A 21,962-nucleotide genomic window follows, 5' to 3' on the forward strand; every position below is an offset into this window, starting at 1 on the left:
CCCATTCATGGCCTGCTCATTACGGTATAGAATAGCATGTGAACAATACACACTCCATGTTTTCAAAACTGAATACTTCACATTATCATCCTTATTTTTATGAATGTAATTTATTTATTCCAGTTCTACCATTTTCTTATTTTCTTAACTGTGTTCTATTCTAGTTCTACAATGCTACAGTATTTAATGTTATATATTGTGTACAATTTCAGTTCTACCATGCGTGTGACCAGCCTGGTATCGTGGTGTTTTGTATCATGGAATACGATGTTCTCCAGTTCTGTGACTTTCTGGGTTCCCTCATGTCTGTCTGGGTCACCGTCATCTCTATGGCCCGGCTCAAGTCTATCATTAAACAGGTTAGTGCTCTATCCAACTCTATGCCCAGGCTCAAGTCTATCATCAAACAGGTTAGTTATGTATCACTGGGGGTTGGTGGCACCTTAATTGGGGAGGACGGGCTGGTGGTAATGGCTGGAGCGGCATAGTGGAACGGTATCAAATACATCAAACACATGGTGTCCAGGTCTTTAATGCCATTCCATTCTCTCCATTCAGGACATTATTATGAGACATTCTCCCCTCAGCAGCCTCCTGTTTTATGTACAGGGCATTCAGAAATTATTCAGACCCCTTGACTTGTAACACATTTTGTGACATTACAGCCTTTTTCTAAAATTGATTAAATGTTTTTTTCCTCATCAGTGTACACACAATACCCCATAATGACATCACAATACCCCATAATGACATCACAATACCCCATAATGACATCACAATACCCCATAATGACAAAGCGGAAACAGATTTTTAGACATTTTTGCAAATGTATTAAAAATAAAAAAAACAGAAATACCTTACATTCAGCATTCAGATCCTTTGCTATGAGACTCGAAATTGTGCACAAGGATGGCGCCGACAGAGATGGTCGCCTCGCTTCGTGTTCTCAGGAAACTATGCAGTATTTAGTTTTTTATGTATTATTTCTTACATTGTTACCCCAGGAAATCTGAAATCTTATTACATACAGCCGGGAGGAACTATTGGATATAAGAGCAACGTCAATTCACCAACATTACGACCAGGAATACGACTTTCCAGAAGCGGATCCTCTGTTTGGTCCATCACCCAGAACAATGGATCGGATCGCAGTAGGCGACCCAAAACAATGACGCCGCAGAAGGGGCAGACGGAGCGGTCTTCTGGTCAGGCTCCGTAGATGGGTTCATCGCTCAACGCTCCCGAGTTTACTACTCGCCAATGTCCAGTCTCTTGACAACAAGGTAGACGAAATCCGAGCAAGGGTTGCCTTCCAGAGAGACATCAGAGATTGTAAAATTTTCTGTTTCACGGAAACATGGCTCACTCGGGATACGTTATCAGAGTCGGTACAGCCACCCGGTTTCTTCACGCATAGCTCCGACAGAAACAAACATCTCTCTGGCAAGAAAAAGTGCGGGGGTGTATGCCTAATGATTAACAAGTTGTGGTGTGATCATAACAATATACAGGAACTCAAGTCCTTGTGTTCACCTGACCTAGAATTCCTTACAATCAAATGCCGACCACTACCAAGAGAATTCCCTTCGATTATAATCACAGCTGTGTCCCAGTCTGCTGTCCCCACATGCTTCAAGACGGCCAACATTGTTCCTGTTCCCTAGAAAGCTAAGTTAACTGAGCTAAATGACTATCGCCCAGTAGCACTCACTTCCATCATCATGAAGTGCTTTGAAAGACTAGTCAAGGACCATATCACCTCCACCCTACCTGACACCGTAGACCCACTCCAATTTGCGTACAGCCCCAATAGGTCCACAGACGGCGCAATCGCAATCACACTGCATACTGTCCTAACCCATCTGGACAAGAGGAATACCTATGTAAGAATGCTGTTCATTGACTACAGCTCAGCATTTAACACCATAGTGCCCTCCAAACTCGTCATTAAGCTCGAGACCCTGGGAGTGTGGTGTCAGGAAAATAACCTCACACTCAACATCAACAAAACAAAGGAGATGATCGTGGACTTCAGGAAACAGCAGAGGGAGCACCCCCCCTATCCACATCGACGGGACAGTAATGGAGAAGGTGGAAAGTTTTAAGTTCCTCGGCGTACACATCATGGATAAACTGAAATGTTCCACCCACACAGACAGCGTTGTGAAGAAGGCGCAACAGCCCCTCTTCAATCTAAGGAGGCTGAAGTAAATTGGCTGTCATCGAAAACACTCACAAACTTCTACAGATGCACAATCGAGAGCATCCTGTCGGGCTGTATCACCGCCTGGTACGGCAACTGCTCCGCCCACAACCGTAAGGCTCTCCAGTGGGTAGTGAGGTCTGCACAACGCATCACCGGGGGCAAACTACCTGCCCTCCAGGACACCTACACCACCCGATGTCACAGGAAGGCCAAAAAGATCATTAAGGACATCAACCACCCGAGCCTCTGCCTGTTCACCCCTCTATCATCCAGAAGGCGAGGTCAGTACAGGTGCATCAAAGCTGGGACCGAGAGACTGAAAAACAGCTTCTATCTCAAGGCCATCAGACTGTTAAACAGCCATCACTAACACTGAGTGGCTGCTGCCAATATACTGACTAAAATCTCTAGCCACTTTAATAATAAAACATTGGATGTAATAAATGTATCACTAGTCACTTTAAACAATGCCACTTTATATAATGTTATATAATGTTTATATTACATTACATTACTCATCTCATATGTATATACTGTACTCTATACCATCTACTGCATCTTGCCATCTTTATGTAATGTATCACTAGCCACTTTAAACAATGCCACTTTATATAATGTTTACATACCCTACACTACTCATATCATATGTATATACTGTACTCTATACCATCTACTGCATCTTGCCTATGCCTCACGGCCATCGCTCATCCATATATGTACATGTACATATTCTCATTCACTCATTTAGATTTGTGTGTTTTAGGTAGTTGTTGGGGAATTGTTAGATTACTTGTTAGATATTACTGCACTGTCGGGACTAGAAGCACAAGCATTTCTTTACACTCGCATTAACATCTGCTAACCATGTGTATGTGACCAATACAATCGATTGGAGTCCACCTGTGGTAAATTCAATTGATTGGACATGATTTGGAAAGATACACACCTGTCTATATAAGGTCCCACAGTTGATAGTGCATGTCAGAGCAAAAACCAAGCCATGAGGTCGAAGGAATTGTCTGTAGAGCTCCAAGACAGGATTGTGTCGAGGCACAGATCTGGGGAAGGGTACCAAAACATTTCTGCGGCATTGAAGGTCCCCAAGAACACAGTGGCCTCCATCATTCTTAAATGGAAGAAGTTTGGAACCACCAAGACTCTTCCTAGAGCTGGCCGCCCGGTCAAACTGAACAATCAAGGTAGAAAGGCCTTGGTCAGGGAGGTGACCAATAACCTGATGATCACTCTGACATGAGATGGGAGAAACTTCCAGAATGACAACCATCTCTGCAGCACTCCACCAATCAGGCCTTTATGGTAGAGTGGCCAGACAGAAGCCACTCTTCAGTAAAAGGCACATGACAGCCCGCTTGGAGTTTACCAAAAGGCGCCAACAGGACTCTCAGACCATGAGAAACAAGATTCTCTGGTCTGATGAAACCAAGATTGAACTCTTTGGCCTGAATGCAAAGCATCACATCAGGAGGAAACATGTCACCATCCCTACGGTGAAGCATGGTGGTGGCAACATCATTCTGTGGGGATGTTTTCAGCGGCAAGGACTGGGAGACTAGTCAGGATCGAGGGAAAGATGAACGGAGAAAAGTACAGAGAGATCCTTGATGAAAACTTGCTCCAGAGCACTCAGGACCTCAGACTGGGGCAAAAGTTCTCCTTCCAACAGGACAATGACCCTAAGCACACAGCCAAGACAAAACAGGAGTGGCTTTGAGACAAGTCTCTAAATGTTCTTGAATGGCCCAACCAGAGCCCGAACTTGAACTTGATTTAACATCTCTGGAGAGACCTGAAAATAGCTGTGCAGCGACCCTCCCCATCCATCCTGACAGAGCTTGAGATGATCTGCAGAGAAGAATGGGAGAAACTCCCCAAATACAGGTGTGCCAAGCTTGTAGGGTCGTACCCAAGAAGACTCAAGGCTGTGATCACTGTCATAGGTGCTTCAACAAAGTACTGAGTAAAAGGTCTGAATACTTATGTAAATGTGATATTTCAGTTTTTTATTTGTAGTAAATTTGCAAACATTTCTAAAATCCTATTTTTGATTTGTTGTTATGGGGTATTGTGTCTAGATTGATGAGGGGGGGGGGGGGAAACAATTGAAATCAATTTTAGAATAAGGCTGTAACATAACAAGATGTGGAAAAATTCAAGGGGTCTGAATACTTTCCTAATGTACTGATGTAAATTATTAATGTGTGTATTATGTAGTAGTGTGTCTATGTTGTTTTAATGTGTCTTCCACATTCATACTAATATATATACTATATATATACACTAAACAAACATATGACATCAAACTGACTGACAAAATAAAGAGGTAAATTGTTGGCCAAAATTACAATATTACACAAAAACCTAAATGCAACATGCAACAATTTCAAACATTTAACCGAGTTACAGTCAATTGAAATAAACTCATTTTAGGCCCTAATCTATGGATTTCACATGACTGGGAATACAGATATGACTCTGATGGTCACAGATACCATAAAAAAAGGTAGGGGTGTGGATCAGAAAACCAGTCAGTATCTGGTGTGACCACCATTTTCCTCATGCAGCTTGACACATCTCCTTCACATAGAGTTGATCAGGCTGTTAATTGTGGCCTGTGGAATGTTGTCCCACTCCTCTGTGTGAAGTTGCTGGATATTGGCAGGAACTGGAACAGTCTGTCGTACACATTGATCCAGAGCATCCCAAACATGCCCAATAGGTGATATGTCTGGTGAGTATGCAGGCCATGGAAGAACTGGGACATTTTTAGCTTCTAGGAATTGTGTTCAGATGACATGGGGCCTTGCATTATCATGCTCTCATATGGCTCATCGTCAGACAGACAAAGGACACTGTTCTCTTTCACGGTTTATTCTGCAACAATGTGTAAACTTCAGAACAACTGCAAACCCACCATGGATCAATCAAGAGTTTAACAACCCTTTGACCAGAACTCTACTAATTTTAGAAAACTTACATTTATATATACATATATATATTTATATCCAGTTGAAGTCAGAAGTTTACATACACCTTAGCCAAATACATTAATCCTAGTTAAAATACCCTGTTTTAGGTCAGTTAAGATCACCACTTTATTTTAAGAATGTGAAATGTCAGAATAATAGTAGAGAGTGATTTATTTCAGCCTTTTATTTATTTCATCACATTCCCAGTTGGTCAGAAGTTTACATACACTCAATTAGTATTTGGTAGCATGGCTTTTAAATTGTTTATCTTGGGTCAAACGTTCCGGGTAGCCTTCCACAAGCTTCCCACAATAAGTTGGGTGAATTTTGGCCCATTCCTCCTGACAGAGCTGCTGTAACTGAGTCAGGTTTGTAGGCCTTCTTACTTGCGCACACTTTTTCAGTTATGCCCACAAATTTTCTATAGGATTGAGGTCAGGGTTTTGTGATGGCCACTCCAATACCTTGACTTTGTTGTCCTTAAGTCATTTTGCCACAACTTTGGATGTCTGCTTCAGGTCATTGTCCATTTGGAAGACCCATTTGCGACCAAGCTTTAACTTCCTGACTGATGTCTTGAGAAGTTGCTTCAATATATCCAAATAATTTTCCTCTCTCATGATGTCATCTATTTTGTGAAGTGCACCAGTCCCTCCTGCAGCAAAGCACCCCCACAACATGATGCTGCCACCCCGTGCTTCACGGTTGGGATGGTGTCCTTCGGCTTGCGAGCCTCCCCCTTTTTCCTCCAAACATAACGATGGTCATTATGGCCAAACAGTTTCATCAGACCAAAAAGTACAAAAAAAGTACAAAAAGTACGATCTTTGTCCCCATGTGCAGTTGCAAACCGTAGTCTGGCTTTTTTTATGGCGATTTTGGAACAGTGGCTTCTTCCTTGCTGAGTGGCATTTCAGGTTATCATCTTCAAATAATATTTTTGCAGGAATCTCCTTGCGAATGATTTTGCAGAAGATTGTATCACCGCCGGGCTGGGCAACCTGAGCTTTTGCTATCGATATAGGACTCGTTTTACTGTGGATATAGATACTTTTGTACCTGTTTCCTCCAGCATCTTCACAAGGTCCTTTGCTGTTGTTCTAGGATTGATTTGCACTTTTCACACATAAGTACGTTCATCTCTAGGAGACAGAACGCATCTCCTTCCTGAGCAGTGTGACGGCTGCGTGGTCCCATGGTGTTTATACTTGCGTACTATTGTTTGTACAGATGAACGTGGTACCTTCAGCTGTTTGGAAATTGCTCCCAAGGATGAACCAGACTTGTGGAGGTCTACAATTTGTTTTCGGAGGTCTTGGCTGATTTCCTTTGATTTACCCATGATGTCAAGCAAAGAGACACTGAGTTTGACTCAAATGATGTCAATTAGCCTATCAGAAGCTTCTAAAGCCATGACATCAATTTCTGGAATTTTCCAAGCTGTTTAAAGGCACAGTCAACTTAGTGTATGTAAACTTCTGACCCACTGGAATTGTGATGCAGTGAATTATAAGTGAAATAATCTGTCTGTAAACAAAAAAATTGTTGGGAAAATGACTTGTGTCATGAACAAAGTAGATGTCCTAACCTGACTTGCCAAAACTATAGTTTGTCAACAAGAAATTTGTGTAGTGAATGAAAAACAAGTTTTAATGACGCCAACCTAAGTGTATGTAAACTTTCGACTTCAACTGTGTACAGTATATATATATTTATATTTATACAGGGATGCGTATACTCACATAATACAACAGATGGCTCCACATACTGTACATAACTTGGCTCCTTAAAAATGACAACTCATACAACTAAAGATGTCTATTTCAACCCTGTTACACAACAACTGAAGTTGGGTACGATGGTACCAGGTCAAGACGCTCTTCCCTGAGACGGTTTCTGAAAGTCTGTGCAGAAATTCTTCAGTTATGCAAATCTACAGTTTTCATCAGCTGTCCGGTGTGCTGCTCTCAGACGATCCTGCAGGTGATGAAGCCGGATGTGGAGGTCCTGGGCTGGCGTTGTTACATGTGGTCTGCGGTTATGAGGCCGGTTGGACGTACTGCCAAATTCTCTTAAACGACGTAGGAGAGGCGGCTTATGGTAGAGAAATTAAAATGTATTTCTCTGGCAACAGCTCTGGTGGACATTCCTGCAGTCAGCATGCCAATTGCACGCTCCCTCAAAACTTGAGACATCTGTGGCATTGTGTTGCGTGACAAAACATTTGAGAGTGGGCTTTTATTGTCCCCAGCACAAGGTGCACCTTTGTAATGATCATGCTGTTTAATAATCAGCTTCTTGATATTTCACACCTGTCAGGTGGATGGATTATCTTGGTAATGTAGGAATGCTCACTAACAGGGATGTAAACACATTTGTGCAAAACAAAACAATTTAAGAGAAATAAGTGAGTATGGAACATTTCTATGATCTTTTATTTCAGCTCATGAAACCATGGGACCAACATTTTACATGTTGTGTTCATATTTTTGGTCAGAATAGTTAATCTCCATAGATAATCTACACATTACAGAGACATACAGTAGAACCACGTTCACATTAGAGAGAAGTAGATAAGCTGATACAAAGATATAGGAGTCAGTAATCTGTCATCGTTTATTCTCTGGTTGTTGACATTCTGCTGTATTCAACAGTAAACACTAGCGGGAACTTCCTCCCTTCTTCTCGCTCTACCTCTCTCCATCCCTCTCTCCTTCTGTCTCACTGACAGAGACAAAATGAGTGACAAAGAGAGAGAGAGATAGAGAGAAAGGGAGAGAATGGGAGAGAAGTGGAGAGAGTGATGAAGAAATATTGAGAGAGAGAGCGAGAGAGAGAGAGAGAGCGAAAGAGGGAAAGAGAGAGTGCCCGACCAAACATCTGCTGTCTTCTAGAGGTTTTCATTTTGCTGAGCAGTGCAGAACGCAGCCACTAATCAAATCACACATGTCAGACTGGCAGGGGAGGAGAGCTTTGTGTGTGCGTTTGTGTGTGAGTGAGTGAGTGAGTGAGTGAGTGATCAGCACCTGCTAGAAGTATAATGTAAACTGCCCACTGCTGCAGCCTGATGGTACAGCCAGTCTGATGGTGCAGTCTGATGGTACAGCCAGTCTGATGGTGCAGTCTGATGGTGTAGCCAGTCTGATGGTGTAGCCAGTCTGATGGTGCAGTCTGATGGTGTAGCCAGTCTGATGGTGTAGCCAGTCTGATGGTGCAGTCTGATGGTGTAGCCAGTCTGATGGTGTAGCCTGATGGTGTAGCCAGCCTGATAGTGCAGTCTGATGGTGTAGCCAGCCTGATAGTGCAGTCTGATGGTGTAGCCAGCCTGATAGTGCAGTCTGATGGTGTAGCCAGCCTGATAGTGCAGTCTGATGGTGTAGCCAGCCTGATAGTGCAGTCTGATGGTGTAGCCAGCCTGATAGTGCAGTCTGATGGTGTAGCCAGCCTGATAGTGCAGTCTGATGGTGTAGCCAGCCTGATAGTGCAGTCTGATGGTGTAGCCAGCCTGATAGTGCAGTCTGATGGTGTAGCCAGCCTGATAGTGCAGTCTGATGGTGTAGCCAGCCTGATAGTGCAGTCTGACGGTGTAGCCAGTCTGATGGTGCAGCCAGCCTGATGGTGCAGCCAGTCTGATGGTGCAGCCTGATGGTGCAGTCTGATGGTGCAGCCAGTCTGATGGTGTAGCCTGATGGTGCAGCCTGATGGTGCAGTCTGATGGTGCAGCCTGGTGGTGCAGCCAGCCTGATGGTGCAGCCAGCCTGATGGTGCAGCCTGATGGTGTAGCCAGTCTGATGGTGTAGCCAGTCTGATGGTGCAGTCTGATGGTGTAGCCAGTCTGATGGTGTAGCCAGTCTGATGGTGCAGTCTGATGGTGTAGCCAGTCTGATGGTGTAGCCTGATGGTGTAGCCAGCCTGATAGTGCAGTCTGATGGTGTAGCCAGCCTGATAGTGCAGTCTGATGGTGTAGCCAGCCTGATAGTGCAGTCTGATGGTGTAGCCAGCCTGATAGTGCAGTCTGATGGTGTAGCCAGCCTGATAGTGCAGTCTGATGGTGTAGCCAGCCTGATAGTGCAGTCTGATGGTGTAGCCAGTCTGATGGTGTAGCCTGATGGTGTAGCCAGCCTGATAGTGCAGTCTGATGGTGTAGCCAGCCTGATAGTGCAGTCTGATGGTGTAGCCAGCCTGATAGTGCAGTCTGATGGTGTAGCCAGCCTGATAGTGCAGTCTGATGGTGTAGCCAGCCTGATAGTGCAGTCTGATGGTGTAGCCAGCCTGATAGTGCAGTCTGATGGTGTAGCCAGCCTGATAGTGCAGTCTGATGGTGTAGCCAGCCTGATAGTGCAGTCTGATGGTGTAGCCAGCCTGATAGTGCAGTCTGATGGTGTAGCCAGCCTGATAGTGCAGTCTGATGGTGTAGCCAGCCTGATAGTGCAGTCTGATGGTGTAGCCAGCCTGATAGTGCAGTCTGACGGTGTAGCCAGTCTGATGGTGCAGCCAGCCTGATGGTGCAGCCAGTCTGATGTTGCAGTCTGATGGTGCAGCCTGATGGTGCAGTCTGATGGTGCAGCCAGCCTGATGGTGCAGCCTGATGGTGCAGTCAGTCTGATGGTGCAGTCTGATGGTGCAGTCAGTCTGATGGTGCAGCCTGATGGTGCAGTCTGATGGTGCAGCCAGTCTGATGGTGTAGCCTGATGGTGCAGCCTGATGGTGCAGTCTGATGGTGCAGCCTGGTGGTGCAGCCAGCCTGATGGTGCAGCCAGCCTGATGGTGCAGCCTGATGGTGTAGCCAGTCTGATGGTGTAGCCAGTCTGATGGTGCAGTCTGATGGTGTAGCCAGTCTGATGGTGTAGCCAGTCTGATGGTGCAGTCTGATGGTGTAGCCAGTCTGATGGTGTAGCCTGATGGTGTAGCCAGCCTGATAGTGCAGTCTGATGGTGTAGCCAGCCTGATAGTGCAGTCTGATGGTGTAGCCAGCCTGATAGTGCAGTCTGATGGTGTAGCCAGCCTGATAGTGCAGTCTGATGGTGTAGCCAGCCTGATAGTGCAGTCTGATGGTGTAGCCAGCCTGATAGTGCAGTCTGATGGTGTAGCCAGCCTGATAGTGCAGTCTGATGGTGTAGCCAGCCTGATAGTGCAGTCTGATGGTGTAGCCAGCCTGATAGTGCAGTCTGATGGTGTAGCCAGCCTGATAGTGCAGTCTGACGGTGTAGCCAGTCTGATGGTGCAGCCAGCCTGATGGTGCAGCCAGTCTGATGTTGCAGTCTGATGGTGCAGCCTGATGGTGCAGTCTGATGGTGCAGCCAGCCTGATGGTGCAGCCTGATGGTGCAGTCTGATGGTGCAGTCAGTCTGATGGTGCAGTCTGATGGTGCAGTCAGTCTGATGGTGCAGCCTGATGGTGCAGTCTGATGGTGCAGCCAGTCTGATGGTGTAGCCTGATGGTGCAGCCTGATGGTGCAGTCTGATGGTGCAGCCTGGTGGTGCAGCCAGCCTGATGGTGCAGCCAGCCTGATGGTGCAGCCTGATGGTGTAGCCAGTCTGATGGTGTAGCCAGTCTGATGGTGCAGTCTGATGGTGTAGCCAGTCTGATGGTGTAGCCAGTCTGATGGTGCAGTCTGATGGTGTAGCCAGTCTGATGGTGTAGCCTGATGGTGTAGCCAGCCTGATAGTGCAGTCTGATGGTGTAGCCAGCCTGATAGTGCAGTCTGATGGTGTAGCCAGCCTGATAGTGCAGTCTGATGGTGTAGCCAGCCTGATAGTGCAGTCTGATGGTGTAGCCAGCCTGATAGTGCAGTCTGATGGTGTAGCCAGCCTGATAGTGCAGTCTGATGGTGTAGCCAGCCTGATAGTGCAGTCTGATGGTGTAGCCAGCCTGATAGTGCAGTCTGATGGTGTAGCCAGCCTGATAGTGCAGTCTGATGGTGTAGCCAGCCTGATAGTGCAGTCTGATGGTGTAGCCAGCCTGATAGTGCAGTCTGACGGTGTAGCCAGTCTGATGGTGCAGCCAGCCTGATGGTGCAGCCAGTCTGATGGTGCAGCCTGATGGTGCAGTCTGTTGGGGCAGCCTGATGTTGCAGTCTGATGGTGCAGCCTGATGGTGCAGTCTGATGGTGCAGCCAGCCTGATGGTGCAGCCTGATGGTGCAGTCTGATGGTGCAGTCAGTCTGATGGTGCAGCCTGATGGTGCAGTCTGATGGTGCAGCCAGTCTGATGGTGTAGCCTGATGGTGCAGCCTGATGGTGCAGTCTGATGGTGCAGCCTGGTGGTGCAGCCAGCCTGATGGTGCAGCCTGATGGTGCAGCCAGCCTGATGGTGCAGCCTGATGGTGCAGTCTGATGGTGCAGCCTGATGGTGCAGCCTGATGGTGCAGTCTGATGGTGCAGCCTGATGGTGCAGCCAGTCTGATGGTGCATTCTGATGGTGCAGCCAGTCTGATGGTGCAGCCAGTCTGATGGTGTAGCCAGCCTGATGGTGCAGCCAGTCTGATGGTGTAGCCAGCCTGATGGTGCAGCCTGATGGTACAGCCAGTCTGATGGTGTAGCCAGTCTGATGGTGCAGCCAGTCTGATGGTGCAGCCAGTCTGATGGTGTAGCCAGCCTGATGGTGCAGCCAGTCTGATGGTGTAGCCAGCCTGATGGTGCAGCCTGATGGTACAGCCAGTCTGATGGTGTAGCCAGTCTGATGGTGCAGTCTGATGGTGCAGCCTGATGGTGCAGTCTGATGGTGCAGCCAGCCTGATGGTGCAGCCTGATGGTGCAGTCTGATGGTGCAGTCTGATGGTGCAGCCAGCCTGATGGTGCAGCCTGATGGTGCATTCTGATGGTGCAGCCAGTCTGATGGTGCAGCCAGTCTGATGGTGCAGCCTGATGGTGCAGCCAGCCTGATGGTGCAGTCTGATGGTGCAGCCAGTCTGATGGTGCAGCCAGTCTGATGGTGCAGCCTGATGGTGTAGTCTGATGGTGCAGCCAGTCTGATGGTGTAGCCTGATGGTGCAGTCTGATGGAGCAGCCTGATGGTGCAGTCTGATGGTGCAGCCTGGTGGTGCAGCCAGCCTGATGGTGCAGCCAGCCTGATGGTGCAGCCTGATGGTGCAGCCAGCCTGATGGTGCAGCCTGATGGTGCAGCCTGATGGTGCAGTCTGATGGTGCATCCTGATGGTGCAGCCAGTCTGATGGTGCAGCCAGTCTGATGGTGCAGCCAGTCTGATGGTGTAGCCAGCCTGATGGTGCAGCCAGTCTGATGGTTTAGCCAGCCTGATGGTGCAGCCTGATGGTACAGCCAGTCTGATGGTGTAGCCAGCCTGATGGTGCAGCCTGATGGTACAGCCAGTCTGATGGTGTAGCCAGTCTGATGGTGCAGCCTGTCTAATGGTGCAGCCAGTCTGATGGTGCAGCCAGTCTGATGATACAGCCAGTCTGATGGTGTAGCCAGTCTGATGGTACAGTCTGATGGTGTAGCCAGTCTGATGGTGTAGCCAGTCTGATGGTGCAGCCAGCCTGATGGTGCAGCCTGATGGTGCAGCCAGTCTGATGGTGCAGCCAGTCTGATGGTGTAGCCAGTCTGATGGTGCAGCCAGCCTGATGGTACAGCCAGTCTGACTACAACATTTTCATACAAGATTGAACGGCCAAAGGGGGCGGTGTTGCAATCTAATGCAGAGATAGCCTGCAGAGTTCTGTCCTAATATCCAGGTCTGTACCCAAACAATTTGAACTTCTTCTTTTAAAAATCCTCCTCTCTAAAAACAAGTCTCTCACCGTTTCCGCCTGCTATAGACCACCCTCTACCTGTGTGAAACATGCTTAACACCCCAGCCATCCTACAATCTAAGCTTGATGCCCTCAATCTCACACAAATTATCAATGAACCTACCAGGTACAACCCCAAAGCCGTAAACACGGGCACTCTCATAGATATCATCCTAACCAACTTGCCCTCTAAATACACCTCTGCTGTCTTCAACCAAGATCTCAGCGATCACTGCCTCATTGCCTGCATATGTAATGGGTCAGCGGTCAAACGACCTCTACTCATCAATGTCAAACGCTCCGTGAAACACCTCAGCGAGCAGGCCTTTCTAATCGACCTGGCCCAGGTATCCTGGAAGGATGTTGACCTCATCCCGTCAGTAGAGGACGCCTGGATAGTTTTTTAAAAAATGCCTTCCTCAACATCTTAAATAAGCATGCCCCATTCAAGAAATTTAGAACCAGGAACAGATATAGCCCTTGGTTCTATCCAGACCTGACTGCCTTTGACCAGCATAAAAACATCCTATGGCGTTCTGCATTAGCATCGAACAGGCCCCATGATATGCAACTTTTCAGGGAAGCTAGAAACCAATATACACAGGCAGTTAGAAAAGTTAAACAGATCACTGACCATTTCGAATCCCACCGTACCTTCTCCGCTATGCAATCTGGTTTCAGAGCTGGTCATGGGTGCACCTCAGCCACGCTCAAGGTCCTAAACGATATCTTAACCGCCTTCGATAAGAAACAATATTGTGCAGCCGTCTTCATTGACCTGGCCAAGGCTTTTAACTCTGTCAGTCACCACATCCTCATCGGCAGACTCAACAGCCTTGGTTTCTCAAATGATTGCCTCGCCTGGTTCACCAACTACTTCTCTGACAGAGTTCAGTGTGTCAAATCGGAGGGCCTGTTGTCCGGGCCTCTGGCAGTCTATGGGGGTGCAACAGGATTCAATTCTTGGGCCGACACTCTTCTCTGTATACATCAATGATATCGCTCTTGGCCTCCCGGGTGGCGCAGTGGTTAAGGGCGCTGTACTGCAGCGCCAGCTGTGCCATCAGAGTCCCTGGGTTCGCGCCCAGGCTCTGTCGTAACCGGCCGCGACCGGGAGGTCCGTGGGGCGACGCACAATTGGCCTAGCGTCGTCCGGGTTAGGGAGGGCTTGGTCGGTAGGGATGTCCTTGTCTCATCGCGCACCAGCGACTCCTGTGGCGGGCCGGGCGCAGTGCGCGCTAGCCAAGGTTGCCAGGTGCACGGTGTAGCCTCCGACACATTGGTGCGGCTGGCTTCCGGGTTGGATGCGCGCTGTGTTAAGAAGCAGTGCGGCTGGTTGGGTTGTGTATCGGAGGACTTTCAAGCTTCGTCTCTCCCGAGCCCGGACGGGAGTTGTAGCGATGAGACAAGATAGTAGCTACTACAACAATTGGATACCACGAAATTGGGGAGAAAAAGGGGTAAAAAAAATAATAATAATAATATTAATAATAATAATAATATCGCTCTTGCTGCTGGTGAGTCTCTGATCCACCTCTACTCAGACAACACCATTCTGTATACTTCTGGCCCCTATTTGGACACTGTGTTAACAACTCTCCTTTCGTGGCCTCCAATTGCTCTTAAATACAAGTAAAACTAAATGCATGCTCTTCAACCGATCGCTGCCCGCACCCGCCCACCCATCTAGCATCACTACTCTGGACGGTTCTGACTTAGAATATGTGGACAACTACAAATGGTGTCTGGTTAGACTGTAAACTCTCCTTCCAGACTCACATCAAGCATCTCCAATCCAAAGTTAAATCTAGAATTGTCTTCCTATTTCGCAACAAAGCACTCATGCTGCCAAACATACCCTTGTAAAACTGACCATCCTACCGATCCTCGACTTCGGCGATGTCATTTACAAAATAGCCTCCAATATCTTACTCAATATATTGGGTGCAGTCTATCACAGTGCCATCAGTTTTGTCACCAAAGCCCCATATACTACCCACCATTGCGACCCGTACGCTCTCGTTGGCTGGCCCTCGCTTCATACTCGTCGCCAAACCCACTGGCTCCATGTCATCTACAAGACCCTGCTAGGTAAACTCCCCCCTTATCTCAGCTCGCTGGTCACCATAGCAGCACCCACCTGTAGCACGCGCTCCAGCGGGTATATCTCTCTGGTCACCCCCAAAACCAATTCTTCCTTTGGCTGCCTCCCCTTCCAGTTCTCTGCTGCCAATGACTGGAACGAACTACAACAATCTCTGAAACTGGAAACACTTATCTCCCTCACTAGCTTTAAGCACCAGCTGTCAGAGCAGCTCACAGATTACTGCACCTGTACATAGCCCATCTATAATTTAGCCCAAACAACTACCTCTTTCCCTACTGTATTTATTTTATTTTATTTTTTTATTTATTTTGCTCCTTTGCACCCCATTATTTTTATTTCTGCTTTGCACATTCTTCCACTGCAAATCTACCATTCCAGTGTTTTACTTGCTATATTGTATTTACTTCACCACCATGGCCTTTTTTTGCCTTTACCTCCCTTATCTCACCTCATTTGCTCACATCGTATATAGACTTATTTTTCTACTGTATTATTGACTCCATATGATTTTACTCCATGTGTAACTCTGTGTCGTTGTATGTGTCGAACTGCTTTGCTTTATCTTGACCAGGTCGCAATTGTAAATGAGAACTTGTTCTCAACTGGCCTACCTGGTTAAATAAAGGTGTTCTCAACTAGCCTACCTGGTTAAATAAAGGGTTAAAGGTGAAATAAATACATACATAAAATAACCCTCTCTATCATCTCTGTCTGTCTGTCTGTCTGTCTGTCTGTCTGTCTGTCTGTCGGTGTTTAACCCTCTCCCCTCTCCCCGCTCTCCAGGTGCTGTATTTACTCGGGGCCATGACTCTCTCCATGGCTCTCCAGTTGGACCGTCACGGCCTGTGGAACCTCCTGGGACCGTCCCTCTTCGCCCTGGGCATCATGGCTGTAGCCTGGGTAAGAATGTCCCCAACACTTACATCCTTTGTCCACTCTCTGTCTGTCTGTCTGTCTGTCTGTCTGTCTGTCTGTCTGTCTGTCTGTCTGTCGTGAAAAAGGCGTGACAGTGACTCTTCCCCGTCAGGAGGTTGAAAAGGTTTGGCATGGGCCCTTTAATCCTGAAAAGGTTTGGCATGGGCCCTTTAATCTTGAAAAGGTTTGGCATGGGCCCTTTAATCTTGAAAAGGTTTGGCATGGGCCCTTTAATCCTGAAAAGGTTTGGCATGGGCCCTTTAATCCTGAAAAAGTTTGGCATGGGCCCTTTAATCCTGAAAAGGTTCTACAGCTTTTACCACTGATATTGACTGGTTGCATCACTGCTTGGCAACAGCACCGGCCTCGAACGCATGGTGCAACAGAGGGTTGTGTGTACAGCCCAGTACAATACTGGGGCCGCTCTCCCAGCCATCCAGGACATCTATCAGGCAGTGTGAAAAGAAGGCCTGGAAAATCGTCAAAGACTCCAACCACTCAAGCCATAGACTATTTTCTCTGCTGCCGCACGGCAAGAGGTACCGGTGCATCAAGTCTGACTCCATCAGGCTCTCGAACAGCTTCTATCTCCAAGCAATACTGACTTATAAAGAGCTGACAAAATAGCTACACGGACCGAGTTTACCTTGTATCTCTATTGACCTTTTATTTCCATCTTGGCACTCTCTATGCCCACTCACAGGGCCCTGCACACTACACACACACACACACACACTCACTCCATTATTTTCTCACTCCTACATTTATACTGACTCTACACACCCACTCACCCACTCACATGCAGTGCCTTGCAAAAGTACTCATCCCCCTTGGCATTTTTCCTATTTTGTTGCATTACAACCTGTAATTTAAATGGATTTTTATTTGGATTTCATGTAATGGACATACACAAAATAGTCCCAATTGGTGAACTGAAATGAAAAAAATAACTTGTTAAAAAAAAATTGAAAAAAAAAATGAGAAGTGGTGCGTGCATATGAATTCACCCCCTTTGCTATGAAGCCCCTAAATAAGATCTGGTGCAACCAATTGCCTTCAGAAGTCACATAATTAGTTAAATAAAGTCCACCTGTTTGCAATCTAAGTGTCACATGATCTGTCACATGATCTCGGTATATATACACCCGTTCTGAAAGGCCCCAGAGTCTGCAACACCACTAAACAAGGGGCACCACCAAGCAAGCGGCACCATGAAGACCAAGGAGCTCTCCAAACAGGTCGGGGACAAAGTTGTGGAGAAGTACAGATCCGGGTTGGGTTATAAAAAAACATCAGAAACTTTGTACATCCCACGGAGCACCATTAAATCCATTATTAAAACATGGAAAGAATATGGCACCACAACAAACCTGTCAAGAGAGGGCCGCCCACCTAAACTCACAGACCAGGCTAGGAGGGCATTAATCAGAGAGGCAGCAAAGAGACCAAAGAAAACCCTGAAGGAGCCACAAAGCTCCACAGCAGAGATTGGAGTATCTGTCCATAGGACCACTTTAAGCTGTACACTCCACAGAGCTGGGCTTTACGGAAGAGTGACCAGAAAAAAAGCCATTGCTTAAAGAAAAAAAATAAGCAAACATGTTTGGTGTTCACCAAAAGGCCTGTGGGAGACTCCCCAAACATATGGAAGAAGGTACTCTGGTCAGATTAGACTAAAATTGAGCTTTTTGGCAATCAAGGAAAATGCTATATCTGGCGCAAACCCAACACCTCTCATCACCCTGAGAATGCCATCCCCACAGTGAAGCATGGTGGTGGCAGTATCATGCTGTGGGGATGTTTGTCATCGGCGGGGACTGGGAAACTGGTCAGAAATGAAGGAATGATGTATGGCGCTAAATACAGGGAAATTCTTGAGGGAAACCTGTTTCATTCTTCCAGAGATTTGAGACTGGGACGGAGTAATACATTGATATTGATTATCACATTGCTTTGCTTTTGAGTTTTCAAGAAATACATTTCCCTGTACTTGTTGTGCATGTGACATTAAGGCTTGAAACTTGACTGCTAAGTTGACGAAGTATCCACAAAATGTTTGTAGGTAAGTGGTGCAGAGATAATAACCAAACGGAATGGTGATAAAAGTTTACAAATTCAAACAAATCCAACTTTCGATGTTTCTATCCCTTTTCATCACGTTTTCGGAGATCGGCAAAGTGTTCTGAACTTCTGTTTTTCTATACTGTGCTCAGAGTAAATCGGTAACCTAGGAGACAACAGGCAAGATGACGTGGGTTTGTTAGAGAACAGAATGAGGGGTGGGAATGTTTTTGACAAAGCACATTCCATCTGTAAGCACAGTGTGTAGGTGATGACGAGGTTGAGTCAAGATGAAGGACTGTGGTTAACATGAAATACATTTTCCTTTGTGGAGACCTTTCGTCTTTTCACGAAGGACTATTTAGACCAAACACTGAGAGAGAGAGAGAAAAGAGTTCACAGAAAATTGCAAAGTAGTCAGGGACAGAGACAGGGACAGGGACAGAGACAGGGACAGGGACATGTTCTCTTGTCTCTACTTGGCTGATCTTAACAAGAACATCCTCACTTCCACTTCTAACAGTTAGCAGAGATAAATGTTGTAATCTACGAATCAAATTATATTCTGATAAATATTGTAATCTACGAATCTTATTTGTGCTGAGAAGTAAAGTTTATAAAAGAGAACGTGCTCGATCCATTTGTGAACTAAACATTGTCATCATAAATAGTGCATAACAAGTTCAACAAGCATTTGAGAAGTGTATAAGCATACAATAAATTATAATTATATTCTGTAGTCAGTGATGAATAAAAACCTAATGTTCAGTAACAGCAACTAGTGTGACACTGAGACTGAGATGACAGAGACCCCTGAGACTGAGATGACAGAGACCCCTGAGACTGAGATGACAGAGACCCCTGAGACTGAGATGATAGAGACCCCTGAGACTGAGATGACAGAGACCCTGAGACTGAGATGACAGAGACCCCTGAGACTGAGATGACAGAGACCCCTGAGACTGAGATGACAGAGACCCCTGGGACTGAGATGACAGAGACCCTGAGACTGAGATGACAGAGACCCCTGAGACTGAGATGACAGAGACCCCTGAGACTGAGATGACAGAGACCCCTGAGACTGAGATGACAGAGACCCATGGGACTGAGATGACAGAGACCCCTGAGACTGAGATGACAGAGACCCCTGAGACTGAGATGACAGAGACCCCTGAGACTGAGATGACAGAGACCCCTGAGACTGAGATGACAGAGACCCCTGAGACTGAGATGACAGAGACCCTGAGACTGAGATGACAGAGACCCCTGAGACTGAGATGACAGAGACCCCTGAGACTGAGATGATAGAGACCCCTGAGACTGAGATGACAGAGACCCTGAGACTGAGATGACAGAGACCCCTGAGACTGAGATGACAGAGACCCCTGAGACTGAGATGACAGAGACCCCTGGGACTGAGATGACAGAGACCCCTGAGACTGAGATGACAGAGACCCCTGAGACTGAGATGACAGAGACCCCTGAGACTGAGATGACAGAGACCCCTGAGACTGAGATGACAGAGACCCATGGGACTGAGATGACAGAGACCCCTGAGACTGAGATGACAGAGACCCCTGAGACTGAGATGACAGAGACCCATGAGACTGAGATGCAGAGACACCTGAGACTGAGTGGGACAAATGCAGGAAGCAGCTCACTGTGAGATTGTTGCCCAGGGCAAAACACTGGTACACACACGCACGCACGCACGCACGCACGCACACACACACACACACACACACACACACACACACACACACACACACACACACACACACACACAATACATCACTCAGTCAGGTGTGGAGCATTGTTAATGCGTGTGTGTTGCTGAGTAAGATACTTGATTGAGATGGACTTGTGGAACAACAGATTGTCAAGACAACAGGACAAATACAGCGTGCTAGATTTACTGCAGAAGTTTACGTCCTAGTTCCTAGACTTATAGATACAGTTGAACGGTACTCTCCTAGTTCCTAGACCTATAGATACAGCGAGCAGTTGAACGGTACTCTCCTAGTTCCTAGACCTATAGATACAGCGAGCAGTTGAACGGTACTCTCCTAGTTCCTAGACCAATAGATACAGTGAGCAGTTGAACGGTACTCTTCTAGTTCCTAGACCTATAGATACAGCGAGCAGTTGAACGGTACTCTCCTAGTTCCTCGACCAACAGATACAGCGAGCAGTTGAACGGTGCTCTCCTAGTTCCTCAACCAATAGATACAGTGAGCAGTTGAACGGTACTCTCCTAGTTCCTAGACCTATAGATACAGCGAGTAGTTGAACGGTACTCTCCTAGTTCCTAGATCTATAGATACAGCGAGCAGTTGAACGGTACTCTCCTAGTTCCTAGACCTATAGATACAGCGAGCATTTGAACGGTACTCTCCTAGTTCCTAGACCTATAGATACAGCGAGCAGTTGAATGGTACTCTCCTAGTTCCTAGACCAATAGATACAGCGAGCAGTTGAACGGTACTCTTCTAGTTCCTAGACCTATAGATACAGCGAGCAGTTGAACGGTACTCTCCTAGTTCCTAGAGCTATAGATACAGAGAGCAGTTGAACGGTACTCTCCTAGTTCCTCGACCAACAGATACAGCGAGCAGTTGAACGGTACTCTCCTAGTTCCTCAACCAATAGATACAGTAAGCAGTTGAACGGTACTCTCCTAGTTCCTAGACCTATAGATACAGCGAGTAGTTGAACGGTACTCTCCTAGTTCCTAGACCTATAGATACAGCGAGCAGTTGAACGATACTCTCCTAGTTCCTAGACCTATAGATACAGCGAGCAGTTGAACGGTACTCTCCTAATTCCTAGACCTATAGATACAGCGAGCAGTTGAACGGTACTCTCCTAATTCCTAGACCTATAGATACAGCGAGCAGTTGAACGGTACTCTCCTAATTCCTAGACCTATAGATACAGCGAGCAGTTGAACGGTACTCTCCTAATTCCTAGACCTATAGATACAGCGAGCAGTTGAACGGTACTCTCCTAGTTCCTCGACCAACAGATACAGCGAGCAGTTGAACGGTACTCTCCTAGTTCCTCGACCAATAGATACAGCGAGCAGTTGAACGGTACTCTCCTAATTCCTAGACCAATAGATACAGTGAGCAGTTGAACGGTACTCTCCTAGTTCCTAGACCTATAGATACAGCGAGCAGTTGAACGGTACTCTCCTAGTTCCTAGACCTATAGATACAGCGAGCAGTTGAACGGTACTCTCCTAGTTCCTCGACCAACAGATACAGCGAGCATTTGAATGGTACTCTCCTAATTCCTAGACCTATAGATACAGCGAGCAGTTGAACAATACTCTCCTAATTCCTAGACCTATAGATACAGCGAGCAGTTGAACGGTACTCTCCTAGTTCCTCGACCAACAGATACAGCGAGCAGTTGAACGGTACTCTCCTAGTTCCTCGACCAACAGATACAGCGAGCAGTTGAACGGTACTCTCCTAATTCCTAGACCAATAGATACAGCGAGCAGTTGAACGGTACTCTCCTAATTCCTAGACCTATAGCTACAGTGAGCATTTGAACGGTACTCTCCTAGTTCCTAGACCTATAGATACAGCGAGCAGTTGAACGGTACTCTCCTAGTTCCTAGATCTATAGATACAGCGAGCAGTTGAACGGTACTCTCCTAGTTCCTAGACCTATAGATACAGCGAGTAGTTGAACGGTACTCTCCTAGTTCCTAGATCTATAGATACAGCGAGCAGTTGAACGGTACTCTCCTAGTTCCTAGACCTATAGATACAGCGAGCATTTGAACGGTACTCTCCTAGTTCCTAGACCTATAGATACAGCGAGCAGTTGAATGGTACTCTCCTAGTTCCTAGACCAATAGATACAGCGAGCAGTTGAACGGTACTCTTCTAGTTCCTAGACCTATAGATACAGCGAGCAGTTGAACGG

General features: G+C 46.7%; 1 protein-coding gene across 1 annotated transcript in view; it reads left to right on the top strand.

Annotated features, from left to right (window-relative positions):
- LOC139389950 (transmembrane protein 8B) overlaps positions 1 to 21,962 on the top strand; it is a 121,609-nt gene that overhangs the window by 93,209 nt on the left and 6,438 nt on the right. Inside the window, exons 8-9 of the mRNA XM_071136995.1 lie at positions 213 to 359; positions 15,831 to 15,947. Of these exons, the coding sequence (XP_070993096.1) occupies positions 213 to 359; positions 15,831 to 15,947 (264 nt within the window). The remainder of the gene's footprint in view (positions 1 to 212; positions 360 to 15,830; positions 15,948 to 21,962) is intronic.

Source organism: Oncorhynchus clarkii, chromosome 30, assembly GCF_045791955.1.
Source record: "Oncorhynchus clarkii lewisi isolate Uvic-CL-2024 chromosome 30, UVic_Ocla_1.0, whole genome shotgun sequence".
NCBI classification, from domain to species: domain Eukaryota; kingdom Metazoa; phylum Chordata; class Actinopteri; order Salmoniformes; family Salmonidae; genus Oncorhynchus; species Oncorhynchus clarkii.